The following is a 17,603-nucleotide window of genomic DNA, read 5'->3' as shown; positions in this document are numbered from 1 at the left end:
TTAAATAACAAACTGGAAACAAAACCATATGTAATATGGGATGCATACAAGGCAGTAATGCGGGACACTTAATCCGGCAAAACTCAATAAAGAAGCGAAAAAGACAACAAAAAATAAATGAACTAACTGACCAAATTAAATTTAAGGAAAAAGAACTAAAAGAGAATCCAAAAGACACTAAGTGTAAAAAAAAGTCTGCATAAGGCAAAAAGATAATTTGGAGCTTAAAGATGTCGCGAAAAAGATGAAATATCTGAAACAATATACATTCAAAAATGCGAATAAGCCTAGAGTTATCCAGAAGATTGAGGGGGAAAAGGCAATTACAACACATATCCAAAATAAAGATGGGAGATACGACCTACACAACAGACAAGGAGATAATGAAACAATTTATAACATACGATAAGACCCTTTACAAGGACGACAATATAGACAAGAAGAAGATTACAGAATATTTAAGTAAGCAAAAATTATCGAAACTTACAGATGAACAAAGACTTTTATTAAATAACAGAGGATGAAATCAAGAAAGCAATAAAAGCTCTAAAACTAAACAAAGCACCAGGGCCAGATGGATACACTGGGGTGTACTATAAAAATATGCAAGACGAAATTGTTACCTCTCTAAAGATGGTGATGAATGCAATACTACAACAAAAGGAAATCCCTGAGACATGGAGACATGCAGAAATAATGATGATACATAAAGACGGAGCAGACCCAGAAGATGTTAAAAACTATCGTCCAATTTCATTACTGAACACAGATTATAAGATTTTTGCAAATATTTTAGCAGAAAGATTGAAAGACTTTCTCATAACTTGGATCGGGGAAGACCAGGCGGGCTTTCTCCCAGAGAGAAGCACTAAGGATGACGTAAGAATGATTCTGGATATAATTGAATACTATGAATCCTTTCACCAAAAAGAAGTAGCATTATTCTCTATTGACGCTGAGAAAGCCTTTGATAATTTAAATTTAAACTTTATTAAACTACTATTTCGAGAAATGGATATGGGCTTTCAATTTCAAAATGCAATTGATGCAATTTACAAACAGTAAAAGGCAAAAATTGTGATTAATGGAGAAAGTACTGAAGAATTTGATATTGAAAAGGGCAGCAGAGAAGGTTGCCCACTCTCTCCATTAATATTCATTTTCGCGTTGGAGATTTTGATGAGAAACATAAGAGAGAATAAAGAATTAAGTGGTACAAAGATAGATAAACAGGAGTATAAGATTAGAGCCTTTGCTGATGACATAATTTGTATAATTGAGAACCCAAAAGAGAAAATACAAGTTTGGTTGGATATAATTAACGAATTTGGCCTATTAGCGGGCCTTAAATTAAATAAAACAAAAACTACAATTATGACGAAGAATGTTTTCAAACAAAATCAAAAATGGCTTCAAGAATGAACCGGATTCAAGTTAGTAATGAAATTTAAATATCTGGGTATTTAGATTTCTACTAAGAACAATCAACTTTTAAAAAACAACTACTTAGCCAAATGGCAAGAAATAAAAAAGGATTTGGAGAGTTGGAAAAAAATTAAATCTATCAATGATGGGGTGTATAGCAGCAATAAAAATGAACATATTGCCGAAGTTATTACACTTATTTCAAACTATCCCCATCATAAGAAATATGAAAATACTTAAAGACTGGAATAAGGTTCTGTCAAAGTTCATCTGGAAAGGGGAAAACCCCAGAATTAAAGCCACAACAATCATGGACTCTAAAATGAGGGGCGGATTTGGGTCCCCTGATCTGAAAATGTACTTTGAGGCATGTGCTTTGGTTTGGATTAGAAAATGGATAAAATTATCAAAACCCAAATTATTGACTTTGGAAGGATTCGATTTGAGAAAAGGTTGGTACTCCTACCTATGGTATGGAGAGGCTGCAAAAGAGAAAAACGTTGATAATCATTTTGTAAGATCAACCTTGCTACGAGTTTGGGAAAGGTACAGATGAAATTTCTATGAAAAACCACCATTGTGGGCCGCACGATTGGAAGCAAACCAAAGAAGATTACTTGGCTGGACGAAATGGCCAACTTATAGAGAAATGTTGAAAAAAGAAAGATTGCTTTGAACTAAGACAACATGATGACATAAAAGCAAAATACAAAGGTCACATGGCTCCAATATCTGCAAATTAAAGAATATTATAACTTGGATAAGAAAATTAGATTCAATGATAAAGATGACTTTTGGAATATGCTACTAGAAACTGAGAAGAAACTAATTACAAAATTGTATAATAAATTGTTGGAATAGGCAACCGAAACAGAAGTAATGAAGAATTCAATATTGAAATGGGCAAGAAATATAGGGAGACCAATAATGATGAAAAAATGGGAAGCTATGGCAAAGAAAATTGAAAATTAACTATGCAATGGATTTGTGGGAAAATTAGTGAAAAATGCTGCATAGATGGCATATGACTCCCAAGAAATTAGGATTAATGTAAAAAAACGTGGATAGCAGCTGTTGGAAGTGCAAAGATAAAGAAGGCATATATTTTCATATGTGGTGGTCCTGTGACAAAACAATGAAATTTTGGAAAGTGATTCATAATGAAACCCAAAAAATATTGGGAGTGAATTTCGTAATGAAGCCTGAAATATATTTATTGGGGTTATACAAAGAGGAACTTGCTATTCATGTAAATAAAGAAAAAAAATACTTACTTGTTTATTAAACAAGCAGCTAGAATGGTTTTTGCAAAGGAATGGAAACCAGATAATTTACCATCTAAAGAGTCATGGCTGAATAAAGTCTTGGAAATAAAGGATATGGATAAATTAGAAGAATTAGAATTAGAAGAAGAATAATGCTAAAGGTCTAAAAATGACCGATTGGACATCACTTGAGAAGTACTGTATATCAAAGAGTTTTACGAAGTTTGGGATTTTGAACTAAATTATCGGATTTACTAAAAGGGAAAGATCAATTATAATGAAATTACTTAACATGAACCCAAGGAAAAGAAGAACGGAAGTCACACAATTTTTTATTTTTTTAAATCTTTTTATTTTTTTACTTTTAAATTTTTATTTTTTCTATTTTATTTTATTTTACTCTCTCTCTCTCTCTCCCCCCCCCCACTACTATCCTTTTCATCCCTCTTTTCTATAAATTTATATGTTCTCACACTTTCCCTGTACACCTTAGTTAAAACTTTAATAAAAATCTATTTTAAAAAAAGAAAAGAAAGCAGAACAGTCTTCTAGATTTGAATTTGTGGAGAAGTTTTGACTGAAATGAGAGACAGTACAATTTTAACTAGATTCTTTCACACAAAAAGAGATAGAAATGGTTTTGTGGCATGTGTACGAACTACACAGCTCTCTCCTGTATTCCTAACCCGCCTGAATATGTTGTTACATACTTGGTGTGTACATGCATATGTGCATAGGTATAAAGGTTATATCAATTTTATCTTGAAAAATAAGCTTAAGCTCTCCTTTATTCTAATCTGCATCACTGGGCTGTAAGAATAATATGGAGAGGAAGATCATCTATACCAGTGGTTCTCAACCTGTGGGCTCCCAGATGTTTTGGCCTTCAACTCCCAGAAATCCTAACAGTTGGCAAAGTGGCTGGGATTTCTGGGTGTTGTAGGCCAAAACACTACGTTGAAAACCACCGATCTATACAATCTTGAGCTCCTGGAGATAAAGGTGGCTTTTTTCCAGGTACAGTTTACTTAAACACAATTTAGTGACTAATGCATTTCAGCATAACTATGTGCTGAAATGTTTTATAACTTCAGATGATGGGAACAAACCTGCTGTCCTGATTTGCTTTTAAAGTCTGCTTTTCCACTTGTCTCCTGCTTCTCCGCAAGAACAGAGTAATCAACCAGCATCCAAGTTAAGCAGCTAAGCTGACTCATCCTGGCTTTTGCTATCTGTTATTATAGATCCTTAAGAAAGTAACTGGAGATCAGAAATAGCTTCTGGAAAAATCTCATATGCACTTGCCATTTTATAATCATTTACTCATACACACATGTTAGTTAATTGCCTTCTTTTAAAAATAGCATATACTCTCTCTCTATATATATCTGGTCTTTATGAAGTTAGATTTCTGCCAACAACTAGATAGAAGAAGGATATAATTGCCTGAGATTTCCCTTACCAATTTCTGCTGGAACTATTCAGTAGAAACCTATATCTTCCATCCCGTTCCATTTCAGTTGTGAACTTTAGTTGGGTTTAGTGAATGAGCTTGGACCACCAATAGGGATATCCCTGCTGTCCCACCTTTGGCACTCCAGATCACAATGATGAGAACTAAAAATGAGCATCTACGGCTTATGAATTTTTATCCAACTCCAGAAATCTGTTTTCTTTATTTTGCCTTTTAATGAACTCTGTTTCCTTATTGAAACATAAAATGGAATTAAACTTTCCCTCCTTCCAAAGTTGACTATGAAGCACATTGGAACAACTCCATAGTCATATAAAATATGTAGAGCTTTCAATCAGTTAAAGAATATTAACTGTCTGATCACTCACATTTTGACAGATAAAATAAAGCATTTATGTATCATTTAAATTAAAAGTATGGGTTATTTTGAGATATTTAAGAAATTGTGAGGAAACTTACATTGCAGAAATCAAAAGCTCCCTCGTTAATGTTTGACAAGAAATTCCATATTTGATACTTTGTTTGCCCCATTTCTCCATACAGTAAAAAACAAAAATCTAATCAACCTCAAAAATAGAGCATTATCACTTCAAACCTCCATTATATATTATGTGTCCTATGTTGATCAATCAACTATAACTGCAAAGTTGTACATAGCTATAGCATCAAACCTATAATCACAGTGGCACACCATGTATATGTCCATGCTGAAGTGGCCACACACACATCACTGCCATTAAATACTATGGGATTCAGTAATCTACATCTTTTGGCATTCTTGCAGATCCAGAGGATTCACTGTATATTAATGTGTTGTGGCTGTTTATACATCTTTGATATCTGCTAGTAACCTGCTCTTGTCATCATTTACATAGATTGGTATCTGAGGTTATTGTGATTGTTTTTCTGACACACAGGTGAAGTGGGATTTCTTGCTGAAGACCGGAGAATAAATGTTGCAATAACCCGTGCCCGACGCCATGTAGCTGTGATCTGTGACTCCCGAACCACTGGAAACCACAGTTTTCTTAAACGGCTGGTTGATTACATGAATGAACATGGAGAAGTACGCACAGCCTTTGAATATCTGGATGACATTGTGCCAGAAAACTATGCACCCAAAAACTCTCAGAGTCTCAGTGGCCAAGGACAGAAGCATAAATGCAACAAAGCAGCCCCAAAAGCTGATGGGGAGAAACCACAAAGAAAACCAACCAAACAACCTGAGCAGAGACCAACAGAGGGTTTGGTGTCAAACACAGTCAGGATCACAACTGCAGGTCCTGAAGTAAAGGAGCGTTTGTGTAAACATAAAGCAAAGATATTGGAATTTCTGGACAGTAGTGAGTCACAGCTGGAGTTTCCTCCATCATTAAATGCTCACGACAGGCTGCTTATCCACCAGTTGGCAGAGGAATATGGGTTGCAACATTTAAGTTTGGGTGAAGGAAAAGAGAGATACATTAGCATTCGAAGGAAAACTACTGCCACAAATCCCACTTTGCCTAAAACTGTTGCAACACATGTATCTCTGAGAGATGTGAAGGTATGTGAACAAGAGTTATCCCCTAAGACACCCAGCCCTTCAAGGGAAATTTCTGGTCACAACAAGGAGAGAGTAAGCAGCATTAGCATGGGAGAAATAGATCTGAAAACATTGCACATGGAAAGGATAGAAAGGGAAAAGGCCAGGAAAAAGGAAAAAGCAAAACAAAGTCAGCAACAGAATGTAAACCTGCAAGAACCTGGGAAGAAACACAAAGGTGAAGCCATAGGTATGAGATATGCCCTCTTTAGCAATTATGTTGTTTTGTATCATTTTAATTCCTTCAACCTTTTTCTCTCTTTCTCTCTCTTGCATTTTTTAAAAGTTAAATCAATTATACTTTTCCATTGCTCTTTCAGTATTCATGAGTTTTCCTGTTATCCCAACTTTCATAGAAATCCCACTGCTGAAGCACTCTGGGAAACATACTTCTTGAACATCCTTTGAATAATTGGTTTCAAAAGCTTTGTATGTATTTTACTGTTAATTGTATATTCCTATTGTTATTATTATTCAACTACAGATATGAAAACATACAGTTGTTTCTGCAGGGTTGTTGTTGCTGCAGATTCTTTGGCTGATGAAACACTTTGAAAACCAAGACTTCAGCCCAAGTCAACTCCTTTTGAGTCAGATCACCCTTTTTCATTGAGTCAGTTTCCTTGAAGATGTTAGACTACCACATTTGGCTTTTGGACATGCTACATACACCCACACATACAAGACCAGAATATGCAAAGATGCAATATCTGATATTATCAAAAAACAGAGTGACCCAAGGGTTAGTTTGACTTACTCTTTGGAATGGGGATCTTGGTTATAACGTATTGTGAAAAACATGCAACTGGCCCAAGGGCAGGGTGTTATTGCCTGCTTAAATGGATAATTGTGAAAAATATACATCCTCACATATGCATATGTTTCACTTGGTGGTAACTTTGAAAATAAACATAAACATCCTTCTTTTCCTTCCTCATGCCTTTGAGAGAATTTGCATACTCCAAGATCTGTAAAAAGCAAGGATAGGTAACCTGTAACTTAACCCTCTATATGCATTCATTGAGTTTACTGTTCATACAAAGGGTTCCCAAGGGGAGGCCTATAGGTCAGTACTAAACTTTATCTTTTGTGTGGATAGAACGATATTTCCCAAACTCTGGTCTTCTGCTCCAAGAATCCTTGGTCATTGGCCAAGGAAGTGGACACTTCTGGAAGTCAAAGTCTAAAATACCTGGAGGACTAGAGTTTCAGGATCATTGGTGTCTCTTAGTAAGAGATCTTGTAAGCCTCTTGTGGGAAGGACCTACCTGGGAGACCTTATGGAACTACTGCCAGTTCTGGCTAAATGGCACTATGTTCTGATTTAGCATAAAGCAACATTCTGGATTGTGTTAATATATTTAAACCACCAGCCACCAACATTCCTGCCAATCAAGTACTCCCACACACTTCATCTTTGCAACTCTTTTTCATATCTTGCTTCCTAGTCTTTGTTCAGTTTATCTTACACAGACCTTCAGGGTAGAGAGATCTTGCCATGTCTGTTATTTTGAGTAATACTGCTTACTGTTCATGACTTATCTGTTCTCATGCATGCACACATGAGGTCAGACCTCTGTCAGTCTTTGCATGCATTTGACAGTGGTTTTCTGTTTTGTCTCTTCCAGTTTTGGGAACTTCTCAGACTACTTGGGAATTTTTTCACCTGCAGCTCTTGTGCACATAATAAAAGATTGCATTGGATTCTTTCCTCTATTATTTTTTGACAAAATTAATATTATTTTCTTTGTATTTTAGGGAAGCCTGTTGTTAAAACCAGAACAGAAAGTGCAGCTGAGGAAGATTTTGATGCTATGATTTCTGCTGCAGTTAAAGCTGACAATACATGTGGTTTCTCCAAGTGCAAAGCAAGTGTAACAACTCTGGGACAGCTGTGTCTGTATTGCAATAAACGCTATTGTCTCAGCCACCACATCCCAGAGGTATCTTTTATCCTATCTTAGTTCGGACATACTAAACATCACCTCTGTCTCCCAAGTCTCTTGACCCCTGGGCATTAAGGGTCAACTTCATTTCATATGTAGTGAGAGAGTATCTTATGTTGAATCATTCGACATTTTGCAAAGAAGCTTATGATCCTAGTAGGAAGCACAAGGCTAATTCAACATGCACAAATCCATCCATCCAACTCATGTTCATATTGATTTAAGAATATATATAACCCTGAAAATGTAGCTTTAGAACATGATGGGATTATAGAGTAATATAATAATATGTGCACATATAAATTGCACCAGGGGCCCAGTTGTTTGTCTCTAGTTTTATATCCTAGTGATGCTAATGTATGGACGGCAGGGATGATGGAGCTCATTCAGTAGTTGGTTTTTTCCCCCTCATAGACATTGGGAAACATATGTAGCCTTTTCTATGTTATCCCCTTTGATACTTCTTATGGATTTACGGTTGTTTTTATGAGCTTCATTGTGTTTGATAAATCTCCCTTCACCTTTTCCCTGTATTCTAATGCAAGAAATTTTATTCCCTGTCAAACAAATTTATATAATTAATTCCCCCTTTCCTGACCTTTAGCAAAAATATAATCCAGTGCCCTATCTCCGTTGTTCTCTTGCTTGGTTTTAGTGTGTGTGTGTGTGTGTGTTGCCTTGAAAATGAATAGGATTGAGAGACTTTGTGTCCTTGACAGGAAAGAACAGGCTTGGCCTGTTAAGTAAAGGTACTTAACTTTGTAGAGCAAGGGATATGTGGTTAATAATGTGTCACTGCTGAATTAATGCAATTCTGCAGCATCCTTTCCCTCCCACCAAGTCTCTGAGTAATTTCCTCTTCACCTCCGACCACTTCTTTCTTTTTAGCACATAATTCCCATTCATTCCCCACACACACACACACACACACATCTTTCACTTTAGTACCTGTTCTAAGGCTTGTAGGACACTTTTCCATATGTATGTTAGTATATGGAAAGCTGATGCCACTGGCATGGACAGGGCTGTTGCTTTATGTGAAAGCATGAGTAGAACATCTCATATTCATTATTAAAGTTTCTCAAATGGCAAGTCTGGAGAAACTTTAAGATTTCCAGAAACTAAAGAGCTTGACTTGGTGAGAGGAGATTGCACTGAGCTAGACAGTCAACTAGAATAAAGCAGCTTCAAATGGCTCTACTCTCATCATGTGCTCCTTTCAAGTATATGGGCCATGATGCTATCGTCCTTGTTTCTTCCACTGATATCACATTGACAGAGGTGTATGGATTTGTTTTAACTGCATTATGCGCCAAGATTGGATTTAATTAAGGGAAGTTGTGCAGAGCCTTTCCTAATCTTTTGTACTATAGTAGAGTCTCGTTTATCCAACTTTCTCTTGTCCAAAGTTCTGTATTATCCAACACAGTCTGCATCCCACCCAGATCCACTGCTGTTTCTCTAGGCAGCAACATGCCCAACAATAACACAAGTGCAGCCACACTCCCAAACAAGTGGCAGACTTGTAAAATGTCAAGTTTTGGTGCTTAATTTATAAAATCTCAATGTAATTAGATGTTTAATAGACTTTTCCTTAATCCCTCCTTATTATCCAACATTTTCATTATCCAACTTTTATGTTTATGTTGGATAAGTGAGACTCTACTGTAGGAGTTGCCATCAAACTGATGTAGAGGATGCCATAAGCACAGCAGCTTCTACTGACTTTCTGGGGCATCAAACAATTCTATAAATTATCACCTATCCATTATTGCAGCTCTAGCAAAGAAGTGGTGGGTGTTGGCTGTTCTCTGCACGTGCCCAGGGGCAATCCTGAGACATAACGTGGGAATATCTCACATTACCTGATTCATGCTGTCATGTCTCCCTGCATGCTTTACCAACATGATGTGCAAAATGCCTCTATGCAAAGAATAGTAATATTGATCAGCAGTAAGGAATATTTCCCAATAACCTGTTATTTGTGTTGGTCAATCATATATGCTTTCAATCATTGGGCAAAGTATTGCAACTAACTTCTACAAATATTTTCATCTATAGCACCCAATATGGAGGAGGGAGAGGGATTATGGATTTAGGAGCATTCTGTCTGCTGAACTTTTTTTAATGATCAAACAAAAGTAAATACAGGAAGATCTGTTAATATTTTCTGTGAGGTGTGCCACATGGTAAAAGTAGTAAAGTAGTGGTGCCATTAAGTTTGTGCTGTGGAACGTGCATGAGGCAAGTTTGAAACAAGAAAAGTCTGAAGGAAAGTGTTGGTGCATAAAGAAATCAAGTGCAATCGGATTTGTCTGAATAATATATGGTGAAGATGTTTCCAAAATTTTGGTAGTCAGAAATTTGAATTTCTGAACTCTTTGTTCACATAGGATTATAGTGCCTGAAAGTTGCACAAAGGAGAGCATGTGATATCAGTGAAACTAAAAGGCACTTCACAATTATATCATACCCAAATGTGAGATCCAGGGTCATGATCATGTGGGTGAATATTGTGAACCAACCTTTACAGGAATAGAGCCACAGCCTTTCCTCTCCATGTTTGCAGAGGCTACAAAAGGTGTAAGGGCAAATGCAAAAATAGTTGCTCTCAATCACAGTACTGCAGACACATGCACATAAGAGAATCTGGTTGTGTTAACTGATCACTGAGAATTACAGAAAATGAAACTTAGGACTTGCTGCTGAACCTTAAATGGATCTGATGTGGAAAAGAACATTTTGTCCTTTTGCAAGATGCAATCACAAGTATTTCTCCCCATGGCGACCATTTTATATCTAGCCATTTAAAATAATTGTCATAGAGTCCTCTGGTGAAGAGCAAATTGCTCAGGATATATTGGGATTTACATGGTTTCAGCCAATAAACTTATCCTTGGCACATGTTCGATTTCTTCTAGGATTTTAAATAGATCTGATTTGAGGGATATGGCATCTGGAATTAAGTAACTTCAGTTATTATCAGACCATCATGGGGTGATTCAAGCTCAGTTTTTAACCTCTCCTCTGTCAAAATGTAGATCAATTAAGAAAACAGGCAAAATGTTAGAAATTTTAGATGGAAATCTGGAATTGGTCCAGTCTAGTCACTGTCAACTTACTTTTTTACTGATCTGCAAATCAATATTTGCTTTGTCTGAAAGTGTCTAGTCCTTTTCTTTTGGCTTTGGACAAAATCTAAATGTCAATCGTGTTAAAATAAGTTTTCTGTCTCATAATATAAGCGATAGCTGTAGTGCTGTTCCATCTTAATAAATCTTTCATACCTAAAACACTGCCTGCATGCACATCATCACTTATCTCTAATGAAACAGATTCCCACAAAAGCCATTTCCAGTCATTAGTTAAGGTTCCTTTTCTATTTTATTAAGATTCTTCCTTTTCTCCCCAGATGTTATTTCTTTCAGATGTAATTATGAAAACATTGTGCCCCCACTAGTGTTAGATTTTCCTCCACAAGCCCCAAAAAGCGGAGATATTGCATCCCTCTCCACCTCCTGATTATATATATCTATATATATAAAAGAGTGATGGCATCACGGCAATTCACAAAACAACAAAAGTACAGGCCCCCCAACCTCAAAATTTGACAACACAACCCATCATCCACGCCTTAAGGTTGATACAACAAAAAGAAAAGAAAAATAAAGTCCTAATTAGAGGGAGAGCAATAATTTTTTTTATCCAATTGCTGCCAGTTTAGAGGGCTAATCTCTGCCCACTTGGTTGCCTAGCAACCAAGGGACAGCCAGGATTCAGTTAGGGGACAGGCAGATGTAGGCCTCACTTAGACTTCTTCCACAGATTATCTAATTTGCACTGGATTATATGGCAGTGTAGACTCAAGGCCCTTCCACACAGCTATATTACCCATTTATAATCTTATATTATCTGCTTTGCACTGGATTATCTTGACTCCGCACTACCATATAATCCACTTCAGTGTGCATTTTATACAGCTGTGAAGAAGGGGCCTCATATAATCCAGTTCTGAGCAGATAATATAAGATTAGAAATATACAGTAGAGTCTCACTTATCCAACGTAAACAGGCCGGCAGGATAAGTGAATATGTTGGATAATAAGAAGGGATTCAGGAAAAGCCAATTAAACATCAAATTAGGTAATCGTTATACAAATTAAGCACCAAAACATCATATTATACAACAAATTTGACAGAAAAAGTAGTTCCATGCGCAGTAATGCTATGTAGTATTTACAGTAGAGTCTCACTTATCCAACACTCGCTTATCCAACGTTCTGGATTATCCAACGCATTTTTGTAGTCAATGCTTTCAATATATCGTGATATTTTGGTGCTAAATTCATAAATACAGTAATTACTATATAGCATTACTGTGTACTGAACTACTTTTTCTGTCAAATTTGTTGTCTAACATGATGTTTTGGTGCTTAATTTGTAAAATCATAACTTAATTTGATGTTTAATAGGGTTATCCTTAATTCCTCATTATCCAACATATTCGCTTATCCAACGTTCTGCCGGCCCGTTTATGTTGGATAAATGAGACTCTACTGTACTGTATTTACAAATTTACCACTAAAATATCACAATGAATTTAAAACACTGACTACAAAAACATTGATTATGAAAAGGCAGACTGCGTTGGATAATCCAGAACATTGTATAAGCGAATGTTGGATAAGTGAGATTCTTCTTTAATATGAAATAATTACTGGGATAGAATAATGCAGAACAATATAATCTCTAAAACCAGGACAGTAAATAAACAGGGGAATCCCACACAGGAAACAATCAGGGCCAGCTAACACCTCCCAACAAAGTATTCCCATCATCAAAATCAGGCAAATCCTCTGTTTTCTCAGGGCCACAGACAGTAGAAGCACATAAAATATCGCAAAGAACACCACTCTGAAAACTGGGGAATTCCAGACAGGAAACAATCAGGGCCAGCTAACACCTCCCAACAAAGTATTCCCATCATCAAAGTCTGGAAAATCCTCTGTTTTCTCAGGGCCACAGACAGTAGAAGCACATAAAATATCGCAAAGAACACCACTCTGAAAACAGGGGAATTCCAGACAGGAAACAATCAGGGCCAGGTAACACCTCCCAACAAAGTATTCCCATCATCAAAGTCTGGAAAATCTTCTGTTTTCTCAGGGCCACAGACAGTAGAAGCACATAAAATATCGCAAAGAACACCACTCTGAAAACAGGGGAATTCCAGACAGGAAACAATCAGGGCCAGCTAACACCTCCCAACAAAGTATTCCCATCATCAAAGTCTGGAAAATCCTCTGTTTTCTCAGGGCCACAGACAGTAGAAGCACATAAAATATCGCAAGCAACACCACTCTGAAAACAAGGGAATTCCACACAGGAAACAATCAGGGCCAGCTAACACCTCCCAACAAAAAATTCACTCAGGGAGGAAACAGCCAGGCTTTAAAGCTGCAAGGCCATTACATCCTAATCATTTTTCCTAATTGCAGCATTCATACTTGCCTCCAACAAACAAAAAAAACCAATCAGAAATATTGTATATTCACAACCTTTAGGAAATAATATCCCCTGATGGCGCAGCGTGTTAAAGCGCTGAGCTGCTGAACTTCTGGACCGAAAGGCCACAGGTTTGAATTGGGGGAGCGGAGAGAGCCCCCACTGTTAGCCCCAGCTTCTGCCAACCCAGAAGTTCGAAAACATGCAAATGTGAATGCATCAATAGGTACTGCTCTGGCGGGAAGGTAACGTCGTTCCATGTAGTCATCCCACATGACCTTGGAGGAGTCTACGGACAACGCCGGCTCTTCGGCTTAGAAATGGAGATGAGCACCAACCCCCAGAATTAGACATGACTGGACTTAATGTCAGGGGAAAACCTTTACCCTTGACCTTAACTACCACCAATTCCTCAATACTTTATTTCCCATACCACCAGACTTCGCCACAGCAACGCGTGGCCGGGCACAGCTAGTTAATATATATTATGATTTCATTTTGGCCCAGATAATGTGGCAGACCCCTAGTGAGGCTGTAATGTTTTTCGTTCTCTTGAAAATAATTTTCCCTAAGATTCTTTCAGAAATTTCCTATTTTTATGCCATCTAGAATTGATCACATGGGCAACATGTATATTGTTTCGTACATTTTAATAGATGTGCTTCTTTACTATTTGCTTTCTGATCACTTTGTCACTAGTCAGCAAAGTCCAACCCCATGCCATGTGGGAGGCCCAGGACAGCCCATCTGCACCCTTTGGGACTCCTGAATTCCTGTTCTGTCCCCCAACATTTTTATTTTGATTGCTCTTCAAATAATGTTGGTTAGGCAACAACATTGATATTTGTCAGCTTGAGCAATGAAGGTGCTCAGAAGATGGAATGGAGGTTCTTTCATTTTTAGAGATTGTGAGCCATCTGAGAGGACTATTCAGTTTCTCTTTAGATTATTGTGAGGTGGGGAGTGGATGGCTTTCATATTTTGTATGTCTTGTTTTTATCTACTCAGTAGAATGTCCAGTTTGTTTCAGTAGGCATCCTACCAGCACCAATGATTTGTTTTGTGTCAGGACATCTCAGTACTGTTGAGTGGCTTCCACTGACATATTGGGTTTCTTTTTCACAGATTCATGGGTGTGGAGAGAAGGCCAAAGCACATGCCCGGCAGAGAATCAGCAAGGAAGGTGTTCTGTATCCTGGGAGCGGATCGAAAGACAAGTCCTTGGATCCCGCCAAGCGAGCTCACCTCCAGAGGCGCCTGGACAAAAAACTAAATGAATTGACTAGCCAGAGGAAAAGCAAAAAGAAAGAGAAATGAGAGGAATTGCATGTTCCTAGCCACTTGGTCCCCCCAGCACCTCCTTTGCATTGTCAGGTTCCAAAGGGAAAGAACCCTAAACTTCTTGACCCTTTTCACTGATTATTTTTAATGCTTAAAATCAGGCATTTGCCCTTTCTAGTTTTCAGAGAGCCAACCCCAGAAGAAAACACATACAACAGCATCAAAAAGCTCAGCTTGCCGTTTTAAATCTTGCACCTGCAGTTGCATCTTGTTTTGTAAAATGTATTGGTACCAGCCATTTCAAATGCATAAAGCACTGTCAGTAAAGGCAGAAGGTGGGCAGCTTTTGCTTGGAGCAATTTTCTTTATTGGCAAGGCAATGGATGTACAATGAGTGGGTGTATGGCAGATATTCCAAAAAGACAAAGGTAGTTAAGTGCCTTGAGCAATGAACTGTGCAGCTGACATGGCATGGACATACAATAATAATTGTCTGTGGGACATTAGACTATCCTTACAAAAGAGTGGGAGTAATGGAGAAGTCCTCCTTAAATCCAGAAATTAAGGATATACAAGAAGCATTTCCCTCCTCAGACTTGGAAACTTGCATCTTGACGGGAAAAGGTTTTGAGTATACATGTGTAATATAAATATACTACAAGTTTTTAAGGAGAGAGCTTTCTCTGCTTGCAGCCACACCTTATAAACTAAAAGAATGCATTTGTTTCAAGAATTTGGATAGTGATCATAATATTAGTACAATTAAAAATAAAGCACTAGAGCAGCAGTTCTCAAAGTGTGCTCCATGGAGCCCTTAGGGCTCCGCAATGCATACTGAAGGGCTCCGTGGTTCCCTTCTCCTCCCTCCAAACTTTCCTCCCTCTTTCGTGCTCCCCCTCCCCCTGCCTCCCTCAACCCCACAAGCCTTTCCTCTCGCCTCCCTTCTCACTAAAAGCCTTTTTTCCTCACCTTTTTCCTCACCCAGATCCTTTCCACCTCGCCTTGTTTGCTTTATGCTTTTCCTGCATGGTAGAAGTGGGTTGAACTGGATGACCCCTGGGGTCTTCCACTGAAATACTGTTGGGTTAATTTTGTTCAAAAGATTTGCCCATGTCTGGTATGTATAAATTCTATATAATGTATAATATAATATATAAACATATCTTGGTGCTCCATAAGAAACTTTTGCTTCAAAAATGGCTCAGTAGCTGAAAAAGTCTGAGAACCGCTGCACCAGAGGACAACTATGCATTTTTGGACTTATCCTTTCGACTCTGAAAATGAGGGGGGACCAGTAATGGGATTCAATAACAAAGGTGGTCATTCCCCCGTTTGGCAAAATATGCAGTGGTTTTTATTTGTTTGCTGGAGTAAATTAGGTAGCAGTTGATCAGTATTTGCGTTTAAAGCATTTACTACTTGACAGTACATGTTAGGCTAAGCTGTGTGGTAGCCTGGACCAAGATGCCAGATGATGGCACTGACTGACCATTACAGTCCCTGCACATCTCTTTGAAAATGAGCAATTGTTCGGCGTTGGCTAAATCCTAAAATGCAAGCACACAAAAGAGAGAAACCCTGTATTAACCCACCATTGGTTCTTTTACATTCTGCTGTGTCTGTACCATATGCTTGTCTCTCTCTTTGACCACTGATCACCTTTGCGTTGGCGCTACAAAGCCTCATAGGTAGCTGGATTTCTTTTTCTGAATTCCTAATCAATTATTTTTGTAGGCTAAAGATTTAGGGATAAATGTTGATTTGGAGGATTGGGAACATCTCTGGAAAAGGAGGGAATTATTTGGTCTCATTACATGAGTTTTGACATATTGAAACAGTGGTGTCTTTCAGTTATTTCCATCCTTTTATTTCCTGTACTAGAGGCAGCTGTGGATTATGTGTCATGGCAAAAACCCTTTCTAAGACTTCATTAAATGTTTGAACTCCTAGTTCTGAATTTCTGTGCTGTTAACGCTCAGTGAGAAATCTGCTCCTTCTAATATTCTGTAATATCTCAAACATGAAATATCATGCCTTACTAGAAAACTCCATTTTCCAAAATACAGGAAATCAGAATTATGACAGCAAGCATATTCGGGGAGTACCACCATCCCCTCCACACTCTGCAACTGATGAAATGTACACAAGCCTAAATAAATATATATTTTTGTAGTGGATAGGCTGACAGCCAAGCCATTGAAGTTACCCCTGGGCTTCTTGCCCAGAAATCCATTGATCTTAGTTCTGTCAACAAATTTCCCAACAAATACAGAAATAAATGAGCACAGGGAAAGTCACCAACAGACATGATTAGGCTAAATCATTTCAAATCATAACAACCTGAAGCAGTATCCAAATCTCATCCATTTTGTTTGTGCATCTGCTTCCTCATTTGCTTCCAGAAAAGACTCTTGCAATTATTCCAGCCAAAAAATTGCTGTATTTTAAGCCGTTCCAGTTCAGACTAGTCTGCCAGACTATCATTTTTTGGGATGCATATCCTGCTTTTATGCCCTGTGTAAATATTAAAACAAAAATAAAGGCATAATTAAAATTTTATTTTTAATTAAAAAATAAAAATCTATGCCATTGACATTTACAGCACCAAGTGATAAAATACCTTCCACAGCAAACTGACCATTGTTTAATATAATGGATAAAATAAAATTGCCTCCCTCTTAATGGAAAATTATGAGGAAGGGGCTGGCCTGGACACGCTTGCTGTTATATATGAATCACTCTGAAGCAGTTTTCTTCATCTTGAATTTATCTAGATCAGGATGGTCAACTCTGGAAAGCCAGGGAGCACATTAATCTACCAGATCGCCTTGGAGACTGCATTCCTTGTTGCAAAAATAAATAAATTATGTGGTCTTCCAGATGTACAACTATTTCAACTGCAATCCTGAAAGATCTGGAGGGCCACTGGATTCTCACTGCTGTCTTGCATGTTCATTATTCAAAGAACAGAGCCCAACTTGAAAAAGCACAAGATAAGCAAAGGAGGGGTCTGCCTAGTATGCTGTCCAAGGTGCTGAAGGACTCTGTCCTCCTTGAAAGATGTCATTATTCTGCCCTAGAAATCAATCCTCTTCCATTGTAACACATTCTTTTGGAAAATA

The 17,603-nt window shown here is 37.7% G+C and overlaps 1 protein-coding gene across 1 annotated transcript in view; it reads left to right on the top strand.

Moving 5' to 3' along the window:
* The window catches only part of ighmbp2 (immunoglobulin mu DNA binding protein 2), a 92,166-nt gene extending 75,736 nt beyond the window's left edge, over positions 1 to 16,430 (top strand). The window contains exons 13-15 of the mRNA XM_062967526.1: positions 5,082 to 5,939; positions 7,508 to 7,692; positions 14,326 to 16,430. Of these exons, the coding sequence (XP_062823596.1) occupies positions 5,082 to 5,939; positions 7,508 to 7,692; positions 14,326 to 14,517 (1,235 nt within the window). The 3' untranslated portion in view covers positions 14,518 to 16,430. The remainder of the gene's footprint in view (positions 1 to 5,081; positions 5,940 to 7,507; positions 7,693 to 14,325) is intronic.
* The last annotated feature ends 1,173 nt before the right edge of the window (positions 16,431 to 17,603 follow it).

Source organism: Anolis carolinensis, chromosome 1 (assembly GCF_035594765.1).
Source record: "Anolis carolinensis isolate JA03-04 chromosome 1, rAnoCar3.1.pri, whole genome shotgun sequence".
NCBI lineage: Eukaryota > Metazoa > Chordata > Lepidosauria > Squamata > Dactyloidae > Anolis > Anolis carolinensis.
The sequence above is the reverse complement of the archived record's forward strand: the minus strand, read 5'-3'. Positions and strand labels throughout refer to the sequence as shown.